We start from the raw sequence: 23537 nt of genomic DNA, 5'->3' as shown, positions 1-23537 counted from the left end.
CCATTTCATAACTGTTGCGCACAGTAAAACCTTGCCAGAAAGAAAATGCATCAGGAACATTTGCTTGGCTTTTCTTTCTGTATAAGCCCTTCACCAAATGAATGAGGAGAGCAAGAGACCTGAGTGTTGCTGTCTTTTTGCTCTTAAAGGACTATGCACTATTTCTAAAGCTGTCTGTCTCTCTTTGAACAGAGGGAAATTCAACCAGTGCAGCTCTTGCTTTACCAAGCAGGAAGGCTGACTTTTACTCCTGTCTCCCTGGATGGATTTTCATTTTTAAAAATCCCTTTGTTTCTTTTGAAAATGTTCCCCATTCCCCTTCTTTTCTTCTCACCTCCACCCCCTCCTGATCACATACATCTGGCTTGTGTGGTTATCAAAGGTACTGAACATGTCAAAATTAATGATTCCATATTTCTGAGCAGATGCTTCCTCAAATGTGAGTGGATGGCAAAGAATATAGCACATGAGGAAGGACAGGTTTGAAGAAAGCCTTCTAGCCCAAGTTATAAAATTAAATTAGTTTTGGGAGTAGAGATCCATGCATGTCCTCCAAAGAAAGAAATTACAGCAGAATAGTTTGAAATTGCATTTGCATTTCTCCAACTACTCTCTAATTTGCATGTAGTTAAAAAAAAAAACAATAACCCACAACCAAATCCAACTCCTGGCCATTGGGTTGGAAGAAACATCGAGCAAAATTTATGGAATTTCAAATCAAATAATTTCTACAAACCCAAAATGGAACTTAGTTACAAACTAAGTTGTGTTCAAGTGCCATACAGAAAAAAAACCCCAGCAACTCAGTCACATTCTTCAGGCAAAGATTATTTTCTGTTCCATTCATGACTTGCGAAAATAAAGACCAGTCAGGATTAAACATGTATCAGTGTGATGTGGCTGCAAAAAGGCCTAACAAGATTTTATACTACATTGTTGGAAGCATTCTATCCAAATCAATGGCAGTAATGTTCTCAATTTATTTATACTAGATAGATGCCATATGGGGTATTATGTCCAGTTCTGACTGCTACAATTAGATAAGGATTTAGAATAATTTAGTGTACTTCAATTGACTTTACACATCTCCAAACTGATTCAGATCATGGGTACAGATTGAACCAGATGGAGCACAAAGTTCTCTGGACTTAATTGGATACAGTCAGAAAGCCAAAACTGGTGTGCAAATTGGACTGGAGGGCCTGAACAGAGCAACAATTATTAATATTATTATGAAATTCTCTGACTACCATTAGGTAAAAGCCTTTCTCTTCAGGCAGGCTTTTCCTTAATGACTGGCTATCTAAGAGAGGTTTTTAAATGGGGTGGCTTGCATATTTGTTACTTTTAAAATTCTTTTAGTAATGCTTTTACCTAACATCTTTAACATAATGTTTATTCCTTTCTTACTAATATTTGAATAATTTACTGGTTTTAGCTTTTAATGTTGTGTTTTTAATGATGTAAGCCACGTTAGATCCTTTTTTAGGAGAAAGGCAGGGTAAAAGTATTTGGAAGGAAGGAAGGAAGGAAGGAAGGAAGGAAGGAAGGAAGGAAGGAAGGAAGGAAGGAAGGAAGGAAGGAAGGAAGGAAGGAAGGAAGGAAGGAAGGAAGGAAGGAAGGAAGGAAGGAAGGAAGGAAGGAAGGAAGGAAGGAAGGAAGAGGTAACCAGCTGGTCACCTTACCTGCTGTGATGTCCAAGAGTCTCCTGAACAAGCTGCCCTGTCACCTATGGTTTAAGCAGTGTACGACGGGGTAGTTGAGGGGGCAGAAGGGTGACTTAGGTGAGGGCTTGAGTGTGCCATTTGTAGTGTGAGGCATGCAACGTGGAACAGGTGAGAAAGGCCAAGCAAATCAGACGGCACCAGCAAAAGATATATTGAAAGTAAGAAGAGGAGAGAGTGTTATGTTGAGCAGTTGGCTGAAGCAGTTGGTTAGATGGTTAGTTAGATAGACGGAAAGAAAGCTAGAAAGCTTGAAGATTTAAATGACTGCAAAGTTAAGATGTGTTATAATGTTCTCAGTAATGTTCTCAGAAGTGCTATGAAGACATTCAGATTGTAACATATTGATTTATGAACACCTGCCTGAAGTATAAGATCCAAGCTGAAAATAAACTGTACCATTTGTGAGACCGGTATGCTGTTAATAAAATTACAATTTGGTTCATTTGAAAACTCTGCTCGGTTTTCATTACAGTGGGGTCTTGACTTGAGAACTTAATCCGTATTGGAAGGCGGTTCTCAAGTCAAAAAGTTCTCAAGTCAAATCTGCATTTCCCATAGGAATGCATTGAAAACCATTTAATCCGTATCTGCTCTTTTCCGTCCATAGAAACTAATGGGAAGCTGCTATTCCGCCTTCGACCACTAGAGGGGGATATTTTGTTTCTTTTTTTCCTTAGGTCAAGAAAGGTTCAGGGAAGGCAGGGAAAATACAGTCCAGGCAGTACAGTACCAGGCAGTCCGAAGACTGTCTCCCAATCCACTCTCTAAACGCTGGGAGGAGTGAGGAAGCAGACAGGCACCCTTTTCACTGGCCAACAGTTAACTGAAAGTTCACTTTTTGCACTTTCCCTGCCTCCCACGTGGGTTTTTTTCAGTTCTTAACTCAAATCTAAGTACTTAAGTCAAGTCAATATTTTCCTATGAGAGCGGTTCTTAAGTCAAAATGTTCTTAACTCAAGTTGTTCTTAAGTCAAGACCCCACTGTATATTAGGCTATAGCAAACCCAGGGAATGGAAAGGGCAGGTTAAAAGTGATTAGCCAGGTTGGGCTTGTCACAGGTAGCACCACACCTCTGTCACTGACTATCCTTCAGCTTTTCTGTCCTAGGAAACCAAGCAAGTGACAATCTCAGAAGCTGACTCCTTTTTTCATCAATTAACCACTTCTTACCCAAACACAAAGCAATTGTCAGGGCTGTTTTTCTATGTGAATGGTAGTGAGCATAAAAGGGTATCCTGTAGACCATCTTGACTGCTGCCACTGGTGTTTCAACAGTCTGGCTGCCTTTGCCATGTAAAGCTTGGCATCTTTTTCCTGCTGGCAATGCGGGCACAATATTGTGCAGCAATATTAGGCCCTTTCGTGCAATTTTGAATTATGGATACAGAAGCACAATATCCCATATTCATAAACTGGAGGTTTTTTAAAGAGTTGAATTTCAGAAAGTATTTGACCTATCAGGTTGCTTTTTACATGTTGAAAATGTTCCTAATTTGACCACACTAAGAGCAAATACGTGTCAGTGTGCAAAGAACTCTGAACACAGTTCACATGAAGAAGTTATTTCTCTCTAAAATTTTAATTTAGACCACAAATGATTCAGAATAGGAGGTGTCAAACTGTAATCCAGCCTACATCAGTGAAAAAAGATTGTTTAGATATATGGCAACACTTTGTCAAGTATTACCATGTTCGCCTTACACAATGGCCCAAATTCTGTTACCCAGGTATGCTGATGTGGTACAGTGTACATTTTGGAGGCAAGCTATCTCAAGTTATTAAACCAACTTAGAATAATAAAATAGTGAAGTTGGAAGGGGCTTACAAGGCCATCAAGCTTGATGCAGGAACACAAATCAAAGGATGTGTGTCTGAAAGAGCAAGAAACATCCCCACCTCCACAGATGACAAGAAGAAGGAAGGCAGGCATCTGAGGACAGCCCTTAAGGCCTGTGGATATCAAAAATGGGCTTTTAACAAGGAATTGTCCCAACCCAGCAGGACAATGGAACAATCTGAGACTCAGAGGTGACAGAAGAACCTGGTCATTCCTTACATGGCAGGTATGTCTGAAAAGTTCAAAAGGATTTTTTAGTAAACACTGTGAACCCATGCACTTCAAACCCACAATCATACTAAGGCAAAGACTCGCCCACCCAGAAGACCAGACACCAAAACACAACAGGAGCAATATAGTATATGTGGTCCAATGCAAAGAGGAGTGTTTGGAGCTCTACATTGGAGAAACCAAGCAGCCACTAAACAGGAGAATGGCCCAGCATAGGAGGGGCAACAACTCAGGATCACAATCAGCAGTGTTCCTTCATTTGAAGGACAAAGGACACTCATTTGATGACCTAGATGTACTCATTTTGGATCAAGAAAATAGGTGGTTTAAGAAAGGGGTCAGGGAGGTCAAACATGTACATATAGAAGATCCCTCACTCAACACAGAGTGGAGGCCTTAGAAACAATATGTCTACTATTTATCATGCTGCTCTTTCATCCATCCCCGCAAAGATCAGGACTACACCCACCAGAATGACCACCATTAATGGCTGTTAACAACCCATGACAAGGGGTGGAGAAGGACAGCAGAAGTGGAATTTTCACTCACCCTGCTCATCCTTTGCCCATCTAATGAGCCTGTTGAAACCAGGAGGAATTGAAACCAATATGGAAGATATAACAAGGGTCTCCTACCAACTCTCCTCAGACTGAAAAAGCTACTTGAAAGAATAGTAAAACGTTTTAACTTTCCATGACTCAATTTCCATATAACCTCACCTGGATGACTGAGAATCTTCACAGATAACTCTGAAACTAAAATTAATCCATGGGCTGAAAGAGGATCCCTACCTTTGTAGAAACTTCGATCCTTCCCCCAAAGAGAGGGACTGTGAGGAGCTCCAGAATCCATCCCAGCTGGACCTAATAAGGGTTCAACCCCTGGGACTGGACCATCCACTCACATGTCCTGGTGCCACTCTTCCCACCAATGGCACTGGAACTCTGCTGGCTTCCTGCCTGGCTAGCCACTCCAGGAAGGGGGCAGGAGGAGGAGTCTCCCCACATGGCTGAGAGGCTAGCTGAGCAGAAAGACAGCAGAGCTCTGGGTGCCATTGGCAGGAAGAGCAGGACCTTTGTGGTGCTGGGACACATGAATGGATGGTCCAGTCCCAGGGGCCGGACCCTCTTTAGGTCCACCTGGGACAGAGATATTTGTATTTGTTTATGAATACGAATATCTTTAGCAATGGACCATAAAATAGGAAATCTCATTCTGTCTAGGGATTCACAAAGTGATGCACACTGAGGTGGTGACTAACCAGGAAAAGAACTTGGGGTACTACTGGAATTAGTTCAATGAAAATGTCACCCTAATATGTGGTAGCTGGGAAATAAATTCATTAGGAAGGGACTGAAAATAAAACGGCTTAATGCTGTTGTACACTATGGTATGAATAGATTTGCAATAATTTGAGTCACCCCATGAACAACAATACTGAAGGGTTTGAAAAAGTACAGAAAGTGACAACCAAAATGATAAAGGGGCTGAAGCGACTCCCTGTGAGGGAAGGATACAAAATCAGGAACCATTTCATAGAGGAAAAAAATGTGACTAGAGATTATAAGAGTAAAGTGTATAAAATTGCACATGGTGTGGAGAAAGGAGATGGGGAGGGGCCAGAACTAATAGAATAATACAGTGATAAAGGTAAAGGTTCCTTGACAATTTTTGTCCAGTCGTGTTCGACTCCAGAGAGCGGCGCTCATCCCCGTTTCCAAGCCATAGAGCCAGCGTTTTGTCCGAAGACAATCTTCCATGGTCACATGGCCAGTGCAACTTAGACATGGAACGCTGTTACCTTCCCACCGAGGTGGTCCCTATTTATCTACTTGCATCTGCATTCTTTCGAACCACTAGATTGGCGGGAGCTGGGACAAGCGACGGGCGCTCACTCCGTCACGTGGATTCAACCTTATGACTGCTGGTCTTCTGACCCTGCAGCACAGGCTTCTGCGGTTTAGCCCGCAGTGGCACCATGTCCCTAAATATAGTGATACAATGCGGAAAAAAAGGGAGATACCTGATGTAAGGTAAAAATAGTCAGACAAGGGAAGAAAAGAGAGACTCAGTTTTAAATAAACTCTGATTTACCAACTATTGTCTCAAGTACTGTTCCCTTAAAATGATTTGTGAAGGTCCTCAGGATGGCTCCTGATCATCTATAATATACATCTAATAGTATGTGGAAATAAAACTCCATTTTCATTGGTATTGTATTAAAATAGGATGGGGACTCTATCATGACCCAGTACTTAATAATAGGCACCACCTTTTAATATGTCTATATCGTCAACAAGGTCTCTACCATTTCTTTGCCATTTTGCCAACCCTTTTTGAGTAATTATCCCATTCACTTCAGCCTTGAATTAAAGATGCAAGCATTAAAAAGCTATTAATACTTCATCACAGTAGGTGCCATTAAAAATGAATGTAAAACTGAATTTTCAAGATGCATTTTGTAAAACAGATGACGGCCACTTCCCCGAAAGAGTACTTTAACGGTATGGACAGTATCCCGAGAGGAATGCTGGAAGTGGCAGTCAGAGGCATAACACTTTGTAAACTCAGTATCATGGGTGCACAGAGGATGGCCCAGAGAGGTTGCAGGAAGCCTCTGAGGGTCCTAGTGTGAGCTTCCAGAACTCCTAATATCCCTAATGTTTTTTTTTCTCCACATAAAACACACCATATGACTTCCAAGGGACACAATGGGTAATTGCATCACATCTCTTCAGTGTCTTAGGGCCCAACAAGAGCTCTTCCCCCACCCCAAAAATGGGAAATGACTTAAATGACTTCCATTTTTTTAAAAAAAATGTCCTTCCTGGGCCTAAAGGGTGGCATGACAAAACTGTACATTTGCACCACTGAGGGCCCAAGGAGCCTTTGTAAGGAACAACAACTAGATGGTTTTTGAGGGCACACAGGTCACAACAGCCCTCTGAGGTCTGCAGGGGTGTGTTCCCAGCTCCTAGACCCCTGGAAATTGCCCACCCTCTTCTGTGTGAAGAAACATTTTTATGCTTATGATGTTCATAAGTGTATGGCTGTATTTTGGGACTCTGTCATGCAGCTCTAAGGGTCAGGCAGCACTTTTGCTTATTTCTTAACACGCAGTCTTGCCTTCTGTCTTTCATTTATGCAAAGGAGTAGGGGGACATATTTTATGGGAAGTGCAGCATATCTCATACTGTGACCTACCTTCTGTTGTCTACAAACTGTAGAGGGGAAAAAATCCTATTGCCACTACCAGATTTTGTTTGTTAGTTTGTTTGTTATATACTGCTCATGGGGCAGATTTAGGGGTTTGATTGCAACTGGGAAGGGAAAAGATAAATAATAATTTGATTAACATCCTGCATATACTAATTTTAACATATAAGTCCAAATTTAGAGATAATTTAATGTTATCTTTCATCATAGGAGGGACAAGTGTACTTGTAGGTGACGTAGCAGTCTGTTCATTCTGCTGTCCAGGTGCTAACTGAAAATGGGCAACTTCAAGGCTTGCATTCCTTATTGTCCTAATTCAACTAGACGGTTTTTGAAACAGAGGACATCAAACAATGATTGCTGTCTGACATCCCTTCGGACAGAGGATTGTGTGTATACCGTTAAGTAGGAAAAGGTTCCCGGAATAAAGAGTTGAAACCTCCATGAGATAGGCTTATATGGTTCCCCCTTGAGTTATGGGGACCTCCCAAATAATGCTACTTCTCTCACACACAAACACACACACACAGAGCAATGAAACTGTACATCCCAAAAGGGATTGGTTTTGTCTGTGACTCATATTGTACTGGAAGGACTTTCAAAGTAAGGGAGAGAGAAATTTCTCCATCACAATAGCAAGAACCTTCACAGAACCTTCAATTTCATCTAGAGGACAAATACACCAATGGCAAGAAAGACATTCTACAGTGTTGTTTCCATTTCTAAAAACAGCCATTAAGAGCAAGAAGAATTACACTGGAAAGTAAGTTTAGCAGATGGATCCATGTGCAAACTAATTTGAACAGGCATTTTCTAAAACAGAAGCAGGCCAGAAAAAATGAAAGATTATTTCTGGCTAAAATTGAACAAATTAAATTATGAGAAGCTTAATACATTTATTCAAAATTTAATTGCATAACCTGATGTCAAGGTTATTACATTCTACACTGGTCCCTCATCCCAATTCAAAAGAGAAAGGCACCGATTTCATTTCAAGCTGCTTTTATGACAAATCAGTTTCTCCTGCCAGAAAAAAAGAAAGATGCACATGTTGATACAGTATTCTCACTCTAGAGTTTCTTTTTCTGAAGGTATTAATAAAAGACAGTTTTGGAAAATATGGCAATGAAACTGGATGAATTTCAAATTGCCCATACAGAATGTACCAGCCAACCATTCTTTCTTATTCTTATATAATATAAAGGTCAAAAGTAAGTGAAACCACATAAAAGTATCAAGTATATGGGACAACTCCACCCCTATACCTGCACAGAGTATTCCAACAGAAGTAAAATGACCAATGAATTTTTGCTTCAAGCTAATTTCAAAGCAAAAGTAGGTTTATCCTGAGGTGGCATTACGGGGAAACACGGTGGATCCAAAAAGAGATTGACTTTGTCCAGCATTCTGTTCTACCAGTGGCCAAACAGATGCCTATGGGAAGCCCACAGTAGGGCACAAAAACATTAGCACTCTCCTACTTATGTTCCATCACAAGTGGTACTGAGGAGAATACCTCCTTTACTATCCGAAGTAATATGCAGCCATCAGAATTTGTAGACACAGATATACTTCTTTATGAACTTGTCTGTGCTAACAATATCCTGTGCAAGATACTTCTTGCACAGAATATTGCTGAGCCATGTATCCCCCATCTTGCAACTGTTCATTTGGACATGGGGAAAACGTAAATACAGACCTTAAGAGCAGTAATAGAAAAAACAGATAAGGGTTTCATTTATTAGCTATAAGCACTGTAATGGGATAATGTTAAATATATATTTTAGTATTATTCCTCACAAGTATTTCTTTAAATGTTTACTGGCAGAAAGACTAAATCATAATACTCTTAGAACTACAGAGCTGAAACGGAACTTGTGGATTATCGAGCCCAGTTCCAGTCAAGGAGGCACAGTGGAGAACTGAATAAGCAACCTCTGAGAGCAAATGATGTACAAATTAGTTCCTTCAAATAGCATAGAAGGAAGAATACTTTAAAGTGGATGTACGAGAGCTATGAAATATCTGAATTACATACAAATAAAGCTACTCTCTAGGAACTGAAAAGTCTACTGTGGAAAGGATCTATGGGCTTCTCTGACCCCTCAGAGTCTACATATCAGCGGAGGATGAGGTGATGTATTAATATCTTTCCATCTGACAGTACCATTTCTGCATTTCTGGAAATGTTAGTGACAAGATATGTATCCCTATCAGTACACTTTCAGTGATACTTCCTACCTTCCAGTATTTTTCTTCTCTTCCATTATAGTTTATGAATCCTTCCTCTTAGCAGAAAAGATAGAGGAGTCCCATACTATTATATTACTCATAAATGAAGTCATGGAAGAAATTCATCCCAATCATAAAACAGTTTAGAGCAGAAGTTCTGAGCAAATGGTTACAGCAATATTTTGGACCCCCTCTTAACTGAATGGCAGAAGTCCCTTACGTTCTTAGAGGTTCACAGAAAGCATGTCTTGACTAGCATTGTCTTCTGCTGCTGCTTGTACTGTATTCCTGGTGTGTGTTGACTACTCAAGATATTTACTTTGCAGCAAAAGAAAACAGCATTTGAACAACCATGATGTAAACATAATATCTCAAGCATCTGGTGTTGAATTAGAGAAAATTGGGGACAATAAACAATTAATAATAAATTTACAATGATTCTTTACTTGGATTGATGCCTGAATAAAACTGAGCTCCCTTCCAAGTCACAAATGGATTCCATATAAATTTTATTTCATCACCTTCATGCAGCATGGCTTCTGCAGCCAATCCTCATGTCTGTTAGAAAACAAAACTATTCTGCATTTTTTTTCAGCATTGTTCTATTCCTATGTATCTTTGAGGAAGCCAGTTTGAAAGAAAGATGAAGACTGTATTAGTATTAAAAAATGGCAAATTGAGAAACCAGAAAATAAGAACCAACAAGAGGAAGAGGGCAAAAATTTAAAAAGCCATGCTTACCGCAAACTCATCCTGCCACTGATGTTCTTGCTGAAATTTCTCTGCTGCTTCTGCAAGGCGCTAGAGAAAACAGAACAGAGAGAGAGAAAAGACTTTAGACCTCTGGTGCAGTTACAGTATTAATGAATCAAGAAGAGTCAGGATTTTAATGACTGATGCCACCATATCTATCTGAAGTATCAGGGGAGGAAGGAAGCTTCAAGGAAACCAACATTACTCTACCAGACATGAACAAAACTACTTAGATCTGTATCTTTTAAAAAGTACTATGGCAACATCAGTTCACCTAAGAATCAAATTAAGCATCAAATCAAGTGCAGGGACAAGAACACATTTTAATACACAAACTGAAATGCAAGGATCAATTCAGATTCCACACTTCTCTGAATTTTGCAATAGAATTCCCTCAATCAAAGCTGTGCATTGGAATACTTGCTGGGGAACCTGGGACAAAAAATGTAATAAGATAACAATAAGATATAAAAAGGCATATAGTAGGCAAAACTGCTTGTGAATATATGGGGGAGATGCACATGCAAACATGTTTCTGAATTTTTATGGGGACTTTGAAAAATCCTAATTGTCAGAGAAGTAGGCCAGGAAAAAAAAACTGTACTTGAAAAAATGTGGACAGAAAGTGAGATAGATTCACCACCCTAATAATAAGATTTCAGCACAAGTTTGCTCTTTTCTGCATGTGTTCTCCCTTTCTTTGGGCAGTTCTAGTGGAAATTACTCAACTCTACTATTTATTTATTTATTGAGCTTATATGTCCCCCATTTAGACATAGTCTAGTCTGGGCGGCTCACAAAACGCAGAATAAAAACTATTAATATCAAATAACAACTTACAGCAATTACACATAACAAAGCGGAAGTTACATAGTGCCCAGAGGGAAGGCTTGTCTATCTAACCAGGTCTTGAGTTGGTTTTTGAAAATACCCAACGAGGGGGCCAGACGAATCTCTATTATAGTAAAGGAACTATAGTATTATGGTTGTGCCTTATTTTTCTATTGTTATCATGTTTCAAAATTGGTTGGTGGGGTTTTGTGCCACAAGGTAAAAATTGTTAATATATAACAACTTTGCTTGGAACACAGAAGATCTTCAATTTTTAGTTTTTCTGGGCTGTTCACATTACTAAAGTTGGTGAGATCAGTTCTACTGCATAAAGTGGTATACATCAGGCACAGTCAGTGGTGGAATCCTTTCCAAATGGTATTAGCACACTATGCCTACATCACTCATAGTAAATAGCCAGCATCCTGCTTTCTACCATGGGCAAAAGAAAAAAAATGTGGAAGCCACAGCAGCTAATGGAGAAAATATTTTGTGCACAAGCAAATGAGGGATGAAGCACATGACCAATGTGCAAACAGCAGCTTGTCACTTAGCTGCTGCCACTTCCGCAATTTCTGCACACACTAAAAAGCGGCAGGATTCTGGACAATGCATCAATGACAGCTAGTAAAAAGTACTGAAAAAATCAAGGAAAATATGCAGTAAGTAACGCATTTTGAGAAAAGGGGAGAAGGGAAGACAGGGAGAAGCAGAATATCTTTGGGCTGTTTGACACGTTTGTGTGCATCATTTGATGACTAGCAGCCAAATGTGAGAAGGGAACAGACATTACAGAAAAGTACTCTGTCTGAGACTTTCTGAGCCAGTATGAATGTTCTGTCTGTTGTGTTAGCTTTTTGATGTGTAAGTCATCACTTTATGCTGTAATCATTTTGTGGCTGGAATGCAATAACCATTAAGTGGTTTTTAGGATGCTTTGTGCAAACCTCAGGCTGGAAGAATATCTTTTACAAGTCTGTAAGAATCAGATAGAAATATTAATTCCACAAGGACTTAATATATCACGTACACTATGCCAGCAACTTCCCAACTGTGCAGACACCTTTTCAATACACTCAGACAAATATAATTCATCTGTATGAAAGCATGACAACTCACAAACACACCACTGCAGCAACCACACTCTGCTGCTGAGGGTACGAGACTAGAATGGCAATGCAAATGTTTCACTTAAACATAATTCTGCTCTGTTGTATTGCCTAACTACTGTGTGTTCTCCCACAATTTTCCACATATCTTTGATTGACAGATAAGCTACAGGCTGGAGTTCACAAGCGCTAAAACTTCCAGGAGATGATGTCTCTTACTATGGAAGTAAAATTCAATTGTGTTGTTCATGCTACTGCAGTCTTAATGACATGGAGTGAAATATTCTGCCTCTGAGAATCACAGTGTTGTCTTTTTAAATCTGCTCTTTCTTTTATCCACTAGACATTTTTATCTCCATACAACCCATCAATACAACATTCTCAACTGCCATTAAAAAGAAGCAAAGAAAAGCAAAGGCAATATCTTTTTCCCCCTGCACAGCTAGGAAAAATTACTTTTAATTTTAGTTTTAAATCCTTGGAATTTCTAGTTGTGCTGCCTGTGGATTCCAGAAGTAATAATCCAAAAAAGTATCTTTTAAAAACTACTTATTCCTGTATCTGCCAATGATCCTGCTTTTCCATCAATTGTAAGATAAGACTGCTGAAATGTGTAGTCTGAGGCTAACAGAAATGCACAAGACTGTGGTTTTCTTGATCCGTATGGAATGCCCTTACAACCTGCTGGAGGATTCTGTAACCTACAGTTATGATTTACCCAAGTTTATACCCTTTAAAGATATTTCCACAAGTACAATACATTAAGAAACACTGTCTAGACATGAAGTAAGAGAAACCAGGACCTCGGCTGATCGATCATTTGCTTTTCTCTGTTATAGCATCCCGTTCCCCAAGAATACAGAAAATCTTCACAATGCTTCATTTTTGGCCTTGCTCTAAGACCTGCTGCTTGCTCACAAGACAAGTTCCAAATTGACAGCAAAGCCACTCCATTTGTTAAGCTACTGAATTTAACCCTATTGATGACTGGCACCGGATATAGGGAGCATGCAACTCTCTTATTCCACCAGCTTCTTGGCTACCAGTCTGTTTCCAGGCCCAATTCAAAGTGCTGGTTATCACCTATAAAGCCCTGTACACATTGGGTCCAGATTATTTGTAGGGCTGTGTCACCCCTTCTTGGCTTTTATGATCTTCTGGGGAGGCCTTTCTCTCTGTTCCACCACTTTCCCCAAGCTCATCTGGTGAGGACCTGGGAGAGGGCCTCCTCAGTCACTGCTCCCAGGCTTTGCAATGCTTTGCCCTAAGAAGCGAGATTGCATCCCTCCCTCTTGTCCTTCCATCATCAAGCAAAGACCTTCCTCTTCAGGCTTTTAAGCAGTCAGTTATCTCAGGAATGCTGGCCTTTAACGTACAGATTTTGATGTGTTTTTGAATTTATTTTAAACTTCATCTTTAAATCTTAATACATGTTTAATTGTTTTTTAAATATATTTATATAGTGTTTTAAAATCTATTGTTTATTTGTTGTGAGCCGCCTTAGGTCCCCTATGAGGAGAAAAGTAGTGTATAAATAATGTAAATAAATAAATAAACCGGCATCCATTTGGGTCTTCAGATAGCACAGAACAATCTGGCCCATGCAGTACATGTAGACTTTCAGGATTGCCAATCTTGAACACTACTGAACTCCAACAGCATAGTGGCAAATTTGGAAGTGTGTCCGCTTATCATGCAAATCTCCATAGCCACTCCACCAAAAGGAGAATCCAAAAACACAGGCAGTGGGATCATACCCTACAAATAAATTAGGAGCTTTTTCTTTCATAAAGTTAATAACCGCAACACTATTGGCATTCACATAAGTTTTCCAAAATCTGTAGCAGCTAATTGCTGGGATACAACTTTCTTGCATGTCGGGTCATGGGCCTGAATGTGCAATTGTGAGACATGCCAGCACCTCCTCAATTAGCCCCAATTAGCCATGACAACTGATACAGACCTTATATAACCACCAATAGATTCCAGCAAATGGCTCTTAATCACCCATTCAAGAACAATCAACCTCAAATACTTCCAATTACAGCAGAGAAGGCTTACAAAAATATACTGTTGCTTTGCTGATCGATTTCTCTCCCAGCTACCACAAGGACTGCAGCTAAACGCAGAGGAAACAGAGAAGCCTAAGGGAGTTGCATATGGCGTCATAATCTCTGCTGCTCTGCTGCTCAGAGAGTCCCATGGTTTTCACCCTGCAACCCCTAACTCCACTACACCACTGATCAACTCACCTAGGTTATACTCCCTTACCAGTTCTTCTCTGCTTTGCTGATATCATCTGTTAAAGCACGCAACAGCAAAGTTGATAAAAGGAACCTTGGACAGGTTAATGAAAGAGATGCCCAGATATAAATGTCTTCTTTCCTCCTCCTCCTTCCATACTGAACAAAGGTAAGAGTTGAATGTGCAACTAGATTCATGTTGGCTTTCTAGAGACATCAGTTCAGATTCCAGTCCAGTTTCAGAGACATTAGATGTGAAAAGTTACTGATGCCAACCCACGTTTCCCATCAGTGGAGTATGGTGTTGGGGCTTTACCCTAGTGGGCAGAGACGCAAGGGAGTGACTGTGAGTGAAGGGGACATACATGGGGATGAGTCCAGTAGGCAAGTGCCTGGACTATAAGGATTAGAGGGTACCCTTATTGAAGCTGAAGCTCAAGGCAAAGGAGCTTAGTTTTAATTAGTTGTACAATTGAAGTTACATAGTTGCAGCATAAGTTGCTTTCCTGTGCAATCATGACAACCATAAAGGGACCCTTTGACCAACCCCTTGACTATGGAGGTCATGAGGGTGCCCACAAATGCCTAAATGGGGATCAGGAATCATGACAGATTGCAGGCATACGTTTCCCCTCCTTGTTTCCTATAATCATCTAAAGAGGGTCTCAGTCAAACAGTTGATGGTCCACTAATAAGAGGACTGAAAAGATAGTGAAACGGTATCTCAAATACAATCCTGGATAGTGCTATCCATCGATCAATCAATCAATCAATCAATCAATCGGATTTCTATCCCACCCTTTTAGACCAAAGGTCTACTCTGAGTGGTTTACAAATTCAAAAACAATAAAACTAAAAACATATATTATAGATCCAAGGTGATGAAAGTATAAGAAATTAAGATACGGCAGAAGGGAAAACCTGCGCAAATAGCCAGGTTTTAAGTTTATTCCTGAAAACACCAGACAGGGAGCCAAGTGGCTCTCCACTGGCAAGTTGTTCCAGAGGCGAGGGGCCACTGCCGAGAAGGCCCGGTTCCTCGTTCTTTCCTTCCGGACCTCCCTCGGCATTGGGCCCCTCAGCCACCTGGCCTGGCTGGAATGAGTGGCAGAACTGGGTGGGAGAAGGCGCTTTGCCAGATATCAAGGTCCTAAACTGTTTAGGACTTTATATGCAATCGTAAGAATTTTAAAATCAATGCGGAAATGAATGGGCAGCCAATACAAGGTGGCCAGTAGCGGGGAAATATGTTGGTACCTTTTCACCCCTGTAAGAAGTCTGGCTGCCGCATTTTGTACCATCTGAAGTTTCCACATCAGTCTCAAAGGCAGCCCCACATAGAATGCATTACAGTAGTCTAATCTTGAGACTATGAGCGCATGGACCAAAGTGGTGAGCGCCCCCACATCAAGATAGAGATGCAGCTGGGCAACCCACCAAAGGTGGAAATGTGCGGAACGGACCACTGGCAACACCTGGGTCTCCATGGTGAGTGCCAGGTACAGATGTACACCCAAACTACGAACCTCACTCTTGGTGGCAAGAGTCACCCGCCCCCCCCCCAAAAAAAGGAGAGGGAGATTTCCAGACCACTGATGTCTGGGACACCCACCCAAAGGAGCTCCGTCTTGCCCATATTCAGCTTCAGTCCATTCACCTGCATCCATTGCTGAACAGCCCCCAGGCAATGCTCAAGGGATGAAACAGCATCCACTGTTGTTGGAAAAAAGGAGATGTAGAGCTGAGTATCATCAGAGTTTCGGTTAGACAGGAGTTAGGGGTTTCATTTAGTGATGATATAGGACAGTCAGTTAGGAGTTATGGAAAGAGTTATGTAGGTCATTGAAAGAATTGTTTTGGAAAGAAGAGAACTGAATGCAACGAAAACTATAAGAAATAAATAATTTTAAAGTGATTGAAACTAAATACAAAGTAACCAGCTGTAAGGAAGTTCTTCTCTGGCCGGGGGGGCACTGGTGTTGTAGGCGGGAAAAAGAGTCGGAGGCTCATCATACAATCCAACATTGGAAAGTTTATTGTTCACAAAACTCAATTCCTTGGGATCAAACGGATCCAGTAATAAACAGTCGTCTAACAAATGATACCTCTTCGCGCGCACATCAGAGGGTTTGCCCGGAACACCTAATAGGGGGCCGGCCCGAACTTCTCTCGATCGGTCATCTGGCGGAGGGGGGCACTCCGAACGGCACAAACCGTTCCGCAACAAGGGTGCCTCGCCCAGTCCCCTTCCAGGGGCTTCTTCTGATACTCTGGTCCAGGGCGTATTACCCTCCTCCCACCAGGATAATTGCGATGATGGACCGTTACCAGCCATTCTAGGGGCTCATACAGCTTCTCAGGCCCTCTAGGAAAGTTCGGGTCCGGCAACAGACCTCCTCCGGTTGCCAGATTAGGGAAGCCGGCCGCTACTCCCACGGGAGTCTCGAATCCAAGCATGGGCTCCGTCTGAACCCCTCGGCTCTTGCTCCGTTCTATATTCGCGTCAGTACAAATTCTAAAAGCCCGCGCGTTTTCCTCCCCTTTTATCTCTTCCCACACTATCAAGTCTAGCTCCTCCCCTCCTTCCTCTACCAAACACACCTCCGTGGCCCTTTCTGGCACTACTTCCGTTTGTTCAATATCAATCAGCACTCCCACCGCGCATTCAGCCTCTTCTACTGTATGGGTGCCCATGGAGGACGGCGCACTCCTCTTTTCTCCTTCACACGCCCCCCTTTCCAAGTGGGCCGTCCTCTCTTCCATCTCAGTCTCCTCTCTTTCCTGCCGAGAGAAATAGTCTGCGTTAGAATGGGCTATGCCCTTCTTGTATTGTACCTGAAAAGAATAGGGTTGTAGACTAAGATACCATCGAGTCAACCGCGGATTGGTATCTTTCATTTGGTTCAGCCATTGCAGTGGGGCATGGTCAGTAACGAGAGTAAAAGGAGCCCCTAGCAAATAGTACCTCAGCGTCTGCATGGCCCACTTAACTGCTAAGGCTTCTTTTTCTATTGTAGCGTATTTTCTCTCCCTCTCACTTAACTTTTTGCTAAGATACATTATCGGGTATTCTAGCTCTCCTTTCTTTTGGGACAAAACCGCGCCTATCCCTCGGTCTGACACATCCGTCTGGAGGATGAATGGGACACTGAAGTCAGGGACATATCTACTGGGTAAGGCTGACAATATTTCCTTCAAGGTATCAAAAGATTTTTGTTCTTCGGGACCCCAACTCAGGCGATTGGTTCTCCTCTTCCTGGTCAAATCAGTGAGAGGGGCTGCTACTTCTGAAAAATGCGGCACGAACTGTCGGTAGTAACCTGCCAGGCCCAAAAACTGCTGTATCTCCTTTTTACTCCTAGGAATGGTCCAAGAAACCACTTTGTCTACCTTATCCGTCACTGGTTGGATTTTTCCTTCTTCTACCCGAAAACCCAAGAATTTCACTCCCTTTCGCGCTACTTTGCACTTAGAGGGGTTAATCTTCAACCCTGCTTTTCCTATTGCTGTTAAGACTCTTCGCAAGTGGTAGACATGCTCTTCCCAGGTCTTGCTATAAATCAAGATGTCATCTATGTAAGCCCCCGCGAAGTCTTTTAATGGTTCCAATACTTGGTCCATTAACCTCTGGAAAGTGGCAGCTGCCCCGTGCAGCCCGAATGGCATTTTTTTAAACTGGAACAGCCCCTTGGGTGTGACGAATGCAGTTTTTTCTTTGTCTTCTGCCCTTAAGGGAATCTGCCAGTAACCTTTAGTGAGGTCTAGTGAGGTCAGATAGACTGACCCGCCCAGCTTTTCCAACAAATCATCAACCCTAGGCATGGGATAGGCATCGAACTTCGAAATATCATTTAATTTCCTAAAGTCAATGCACACCCTCACCTGACCGTCTGGTTTGGGCACTAAAACTGGGTAGCTCCTCCACGGGCTACGCGAGGGCTCAATCACCCCCAACTTTAACATTTCCTCTACCTCCTTATTAATCGACTCCTTCAGGTGGTATGGCCAAGTTCTATCTCCCATCCGGGCCACGGCGCCTGGGGTGGTGTGTATTTCATGCTGCACCAATCTAGTCTCTCCTGGCTTCCCCGAGAATACATGAGCGAACTCGTGTTCTAAGGCCCTGAGGTCACGTTGTTGTTGGCAGTCGAGGGACTCATCAATATCTAATCTCAGGTCATCTCTTAAGCATACGCGGACATCTGGGCCGAATTCGTCTTCCACTTCCCCCCACAGTGCCTCTCGTTCTTTCCATTCTTTGAGTAAGTTTACGTGGAAAATGCCCTTTTTCTTTGACTTGTCATGCATGTATATTTCATAGTCTACTGGGCCTACCTTCCTCACCACTTCATAGGGTCCTTGCCAAGTAGCGAAGAGCTTGGCATGCTCTGAGTGCAACAACAGTAACACCTTTTGTCCCGGCAGAAACTCCCTGGCCCTAACCTGTTGATCATATCTTCTCTTTTGCCCGGCCTGAACACCCCCTAGGTTGTCTTTAGCAATACCCAACACTGTTCGTAAGTGTTCCCGCATTTCAATTACGTGTTGCACCGTAAGTTGAGCTTCATCTGGTCCCTCCTCCCACTTATCTTTTACCAAATCCAGGATGCCCCTAGGGTTCCAACCATACATTAGCTCAAATGGTGAGAAACCCGTAGAAGCCTGTGGTACTTCCCGAATGGCGAACATTAGAGGGGCCACTAATAAATGCCATCTCTTTGGTTTTTCCATTACCAGCTTCCTCAACATCCCCTTCAGTGTTTTATTAAAACGCTCCACCAATCCATTGGTTTGTGGATGATAGACCGCGGTGTGGATTGGTTGAATTTCTAGCAGACGCCACATTTCCTTGAGGGTGAGACTCATAAAATTAGATCCCTGATCAGTGAGAATCTCCTTTGGGAATCCCAGCCGAGCAAACACTTGCATCAGCTCCCTAGCAATCACCTTAGCTGTGGTGGACCTTAAGGGTATGGCCTCGGGGTACCTGGTGGCATAATCTATCAGGACTAGTATATGTGTGTGGCCACCTGCAGACTTAATCAATGGTCCCACAATATCTAGACCAATCCTCTGGAAGGGATGGTCCATCAACGGCATAGGTATCATCTCAGCCCCTTTGGGTGGCTTCCTTTGTGTTTTTTGACATTGTGGGCAAGAAGCACAGTACTCCTTGATTTCTTTGTCTATCTCTGGCCACCAAAATCTTTGCTGGACGCGGGCCCTCATTTTTTCTTCAGCCAAATGACCTGCCAAAGGAATATCATGCGCCAGCTCCATCACCTTATTTCTCCACTTCTGGGGTACCACAAGCTTCCGATCTCCCCCTTTATCTACCCAATACAGTAGCCCCCGATCCAGCTCCCATCCCTTTTGTCCCTTTACAACATGGCCCACCGGTTGAGCTGCCAGTAGCGGTTCCCTCAGAGACGCGTCGTCCTGCTGCATTGTCCTTACTTGCTCGCGCGTGGTTCGCTGAAAGAAATCGGACTGATCTTCAGCCTGGGCGTTTTCCCCTTGCAACCCTTCTTTAATCTTACTAACGTCTCGCGTGCCAACCCAATCCCTCCCCAACAACATTTCTCGCGAAAGTCCCGGAACCACACCCACATTCATCCTTCTTTCTTCCTTTCCCACTCTAACATCTGCCCAGATCGTTTGGTAGTTCTTCAAATCTCCGTGAATGCAACGCACAGTTAGTCCCTCATCCTTCTTTTCGCCCTGCAAGTCTCTCACAAGAGTCTTAGCACAACCGGTATCGATTAACGCTCTCTTTTTGTCTCCATTAACCCACGCATCCACCTCCCACCGTTCGGATGATACTGTGGTCGTGGGTACAGACTTCTCTCCCTGTCCCACCCAGGAGCAATCAGCCCCTGGGCAATTCCTTTTCACGTGGCCGGGGACCCCACATCCGAAGCAAATGGGGCGCCCCTCTCTACCTTCGCGTACCCCTGTTCCCGGGTTGTAGATGGGCCGTCCGTCTTTGCCCTCACGCCAACCAGTCCCGGGTGCGTAGATGCGCTGGTCAACTGTGATGGGCCTCACCGGTTTGGGGCCAAACGGTTCAAAAGGTTTCCCCTTTGGCTTGGAAGGTCCGCTCATCTCCGCACCTGATCGCGCAGCCGAATTGGAAACCGAAAGCGGAGCATCTCCGCCACGCGGTTTGGTCTTCTCCGCCCAGGAGGCGTGACCCTCTTTCGTTGCTTCCTCAGTGAGGCTGTAATCTTCCAATAGGGAGATGGCTTTCTCCAGCGTTTTTGGGTTATTACGTTGGATCCACGTCTTCGCGCCTGCTCCCAGGGATTGCACCAGTTGTTCCAACACAATCATGTCCACGACCTGCTCACCGCTTCGTTCTCCAGGCTTCAACCATCTAAGAGCGTTGGCTCGCATCCGCTGGGCCACTGTGCGAGGATGGGAGCCTGGTCTCCATTTTAGGTCCCTTAACCTCTTCCTATACGTTTCTTCGGTCAGGTTTAGCGTGCGCAGAATCGCGTTCTTCACTGTTTCGTACTGGGCGGCCTCCTGTGTGCTGAGGGTATCCACTACCTCCTGCAATAGTCCCGTAAGACAAGGTATCAAAATTAGAGTCCACTGATCCCTCGGCCACCCTGCCGCCAGTGCCACTCTCTCGAAAGTATGCAGATATGCCTCCGGATCATCAGTATTGGACATCTTTTGCATCCGGATAGGTGCTGGCCCAGCCACCAAGCTTCCCCTGACACTCGCAGCCACCCTGGGGTTGCTGTCTTCCTCTCGTCCGTGCGTCCTTAATTGTCTGGCCATCAGGGTTTGTTGTTCTGTTAGGTTCTCTATAAGCTTCGCCTGTCTGTCCATGGTTTCTTGCAATCTACGCCACTCTTCATTTCCCGCCTTTTCCGCCGCCCCGGCCCCACGTTGGGCGCCAGTGTAAGGAAGTTCTTCTCTGGCCGGGGGGGCACTGGTGTTGTAGGCGGGAAAAAGAGTCGGAGGCTCATCATACAATCCAACATTGGAAAGTTTATTGTTCACAAAACTCAATTCCTTGGGATCAAACGGATCCAGTAATAAACAGTCGTCTAACAAATGATACCTCTTCGCGCGCACATCAGAGGGTTTGCCCGGAACACCTAATAGGGGGCCGGCCCGAACTTCTCTCGATCGGTCATCTGGCGGAGGGGGGCACTCCGAACGGCACAAACCGTTCCGCAACAAGGGTGCCTCGCCCAGTCCCCTTCCAGGGGCTTCTTCTGATACTCTGGTCCAGGGCGTATTACCCTCCTCCCACCAGGATAATTGCGATGATGGACCGTTACCAGCCATTCTAGGGGCTCATACAGCTTCTCAGGCCCTCTAGGAAAGTTCGGGTCCGGCAACAGACCTCCTCCGGTTGCCAGATTAGGGAAGCCGGCCGCTACTCCCACGGGAGTCTCGAATCCAAGCATGGGCTCCGTCTGAACCCCTCGGCTCTTGCTCCGTTCTATATTCGCGTCAGTACAAATTCTAAAAGCCCGCGCGTTTTCCTCCCCTTTTATCTCTTCCCACACTATCAAGTCTAGCTCCTCCCCTCCTTCCTCTACCAAACACACCTCCGTGGCCCTTTCTGGCACTACTTCCGTTTGTTCAATATCAATCAGCACTCCCACCGCGCATTCAGCCTCTTCTACTGTATGGGTGCCCATGGAGGACGGCGCACTCCTCTTTTCTCCTTCACACCAGCATATTTCCAAGTTAAATGAAGTTTAATGAATATCAAATATCAACATTATGTCTCTCTCTCACACACACACACACGCAGCTCCTCTGTATGTTCTCCCTAACAAACAGATTTGCCTTCGGCCATGACAATTTCTCTTGTCTCCACTTCCGCTGTCACCAGAGGAAATCCTTCCTCAATTACCAATTAGGACCACAGATTCAGTTGTGCCAAATATAACGTTGTTTATTAACAGATTAACATATTTAAGACTCAAGGAAATCATAGATGGTATTGCATTTATTTATTTATTTATGTATTTATTTATGTATTTATTTATTCATTCATTCATTCATTCATTCATTCATTCATTCATTCATTCATTCATTCATTCCATTTATACCCCGCCTATCTGGTCATTTTGACTACTCTAGGTGACATTTGATATTCATTAAACTTCATTTAACTTGGAAATACGCTGTTTACTTTGTATTTAGTTTCAAGCACTTTAAAACAAATTATTTCTTATAGTTTTCACTCCATTCAGTTCTCTTCTACGTTTCTTTCCAAGGGTTTCTTTCCAAAACAATTCTTCCAACTACCTAACTCTTTCCCTAACTCCTGACTAACCATCCTATATCACCACTAACTGAAACCCCTAACTCCTGGCTAACTGAAACTCTAACTGATTATAACAGTTATGACATGAAGCTCCACAACCCCTGATGACCCCTCCCAGCGGCCTCATATATAAAACAGCATTGGAGAGATAACCGCACCCTGCGGAAGCCCACAATTGAGGCTCCCTGGGGCCGAGAAACTCTCTCCAATCTGCACTCTCTGGGGACAGTCCTCCAAGAAGGAACGGAGCAAGAGCCAGGCCACTGATTCCAACTCGAAGAGCCTCCCCAGGAGAATACCGTGGTTGATGGTATCAAAGGCGGCTGAGATATTGAGGAGGACCAGCAGAGACATTTTGCCTCTGTCAGCCTCCCTCAGTAGGTCATCAAACAGGGTGACCAATTCTGTTTCTGTACCGTGGTGCGGCCTGAAGCCCGACTGGAATGGATCCAAGGCATTGGTTTCATCCAGAAGAGCCTGCAGCTGATTGGCCACCATCCTCTCAACTACCTTGCTGAGAAAAGAAACATTGGCAATGGGCCTATAATTACCAATATCATCCGCTGCCAAGCTCGGTTTCTTCCTAAACTACACAAATACAGTGGTGCCCCGCATAGCGAGGTTAATCCGTTCCGGATTAACCTTCGCTATGCGAAAACATTGCTGTACGGGGCAGGAAAAGCCTATTGGAACGCATTAAACTTAGTTTAATGCGTTCCAATAGGCGCCAAAACTTACCCCTCCAGCGATGTTTTGGCTGGTCCGGCGGCCATTTTGGAGCAAAGCGAGTGCAGCGATTGGGGCAGCTCCGTATAGCGATCCCCAAAAAGGGATCACTGTACGGATTCTTCGTTATACGGTGCGCTCGTTAAGCGAGGCACCACTGTACTGTGTAGCACTGTTTACTATGGTGACTGCTGGTGCTGTTATGTTTACCTCACATCAGGAAATTATTTATCAACAGTAAGCTTTAAAATTATTGCAAATATCAGGGCACCTCCATGCCATCATTTCTGTATGCACAGACATACCTAATCACTATTATCTATGTTCCTTCA

The 23537-nt window shown here is 43.4% G+C and overlaps 1 protein-coding gene across 7 annotated transcripts in view; it reads right to left on the bottom strand.

Annotated features, from left to right (window-relative positions):
- The window catches only part of CACNA2D1 (calcium voltage-gated channel auxiliary subunit alpha2delta 1), a 540926-nt gene that overhangs the window by 279293 nt on the left and 238096 nt on the right, over nucleotides 1-23537 (bottom strand). For all 7 annotated transcript variants that reach the window (XM_073000730.2, XM_078394287.1, XM_073000729.2 and 4 more), the window contains one exon: nucleotides 9986-10045. In XM_073000730.2, the coding sequence (XP_072856831.1) occupies nucleotides 9986-10045 (60 nt within the window). The remainder of the gene's footprint in view (nucleotides 1-9985; nucleotides 10046-23537) is intronic.

This window comes from Pogona vitticeps, chromosome 5 (genome assembly GCF_051106095.1).
Source record: "Pogona vitticeps strain Pit_001003342236 chromosome 5, PviZW2.1, whole genome shotgun sequence".
NCBI lineage: Eukaryota > Metazoa > Chordata > Lepidosauria > Squamata > Agamidae > Pogona > Pogona vitticeps.
Note: the sequence above shows the minus strand (reverse complement) of the source record. Positions and strands in the feature narration are given on the sequence as shown.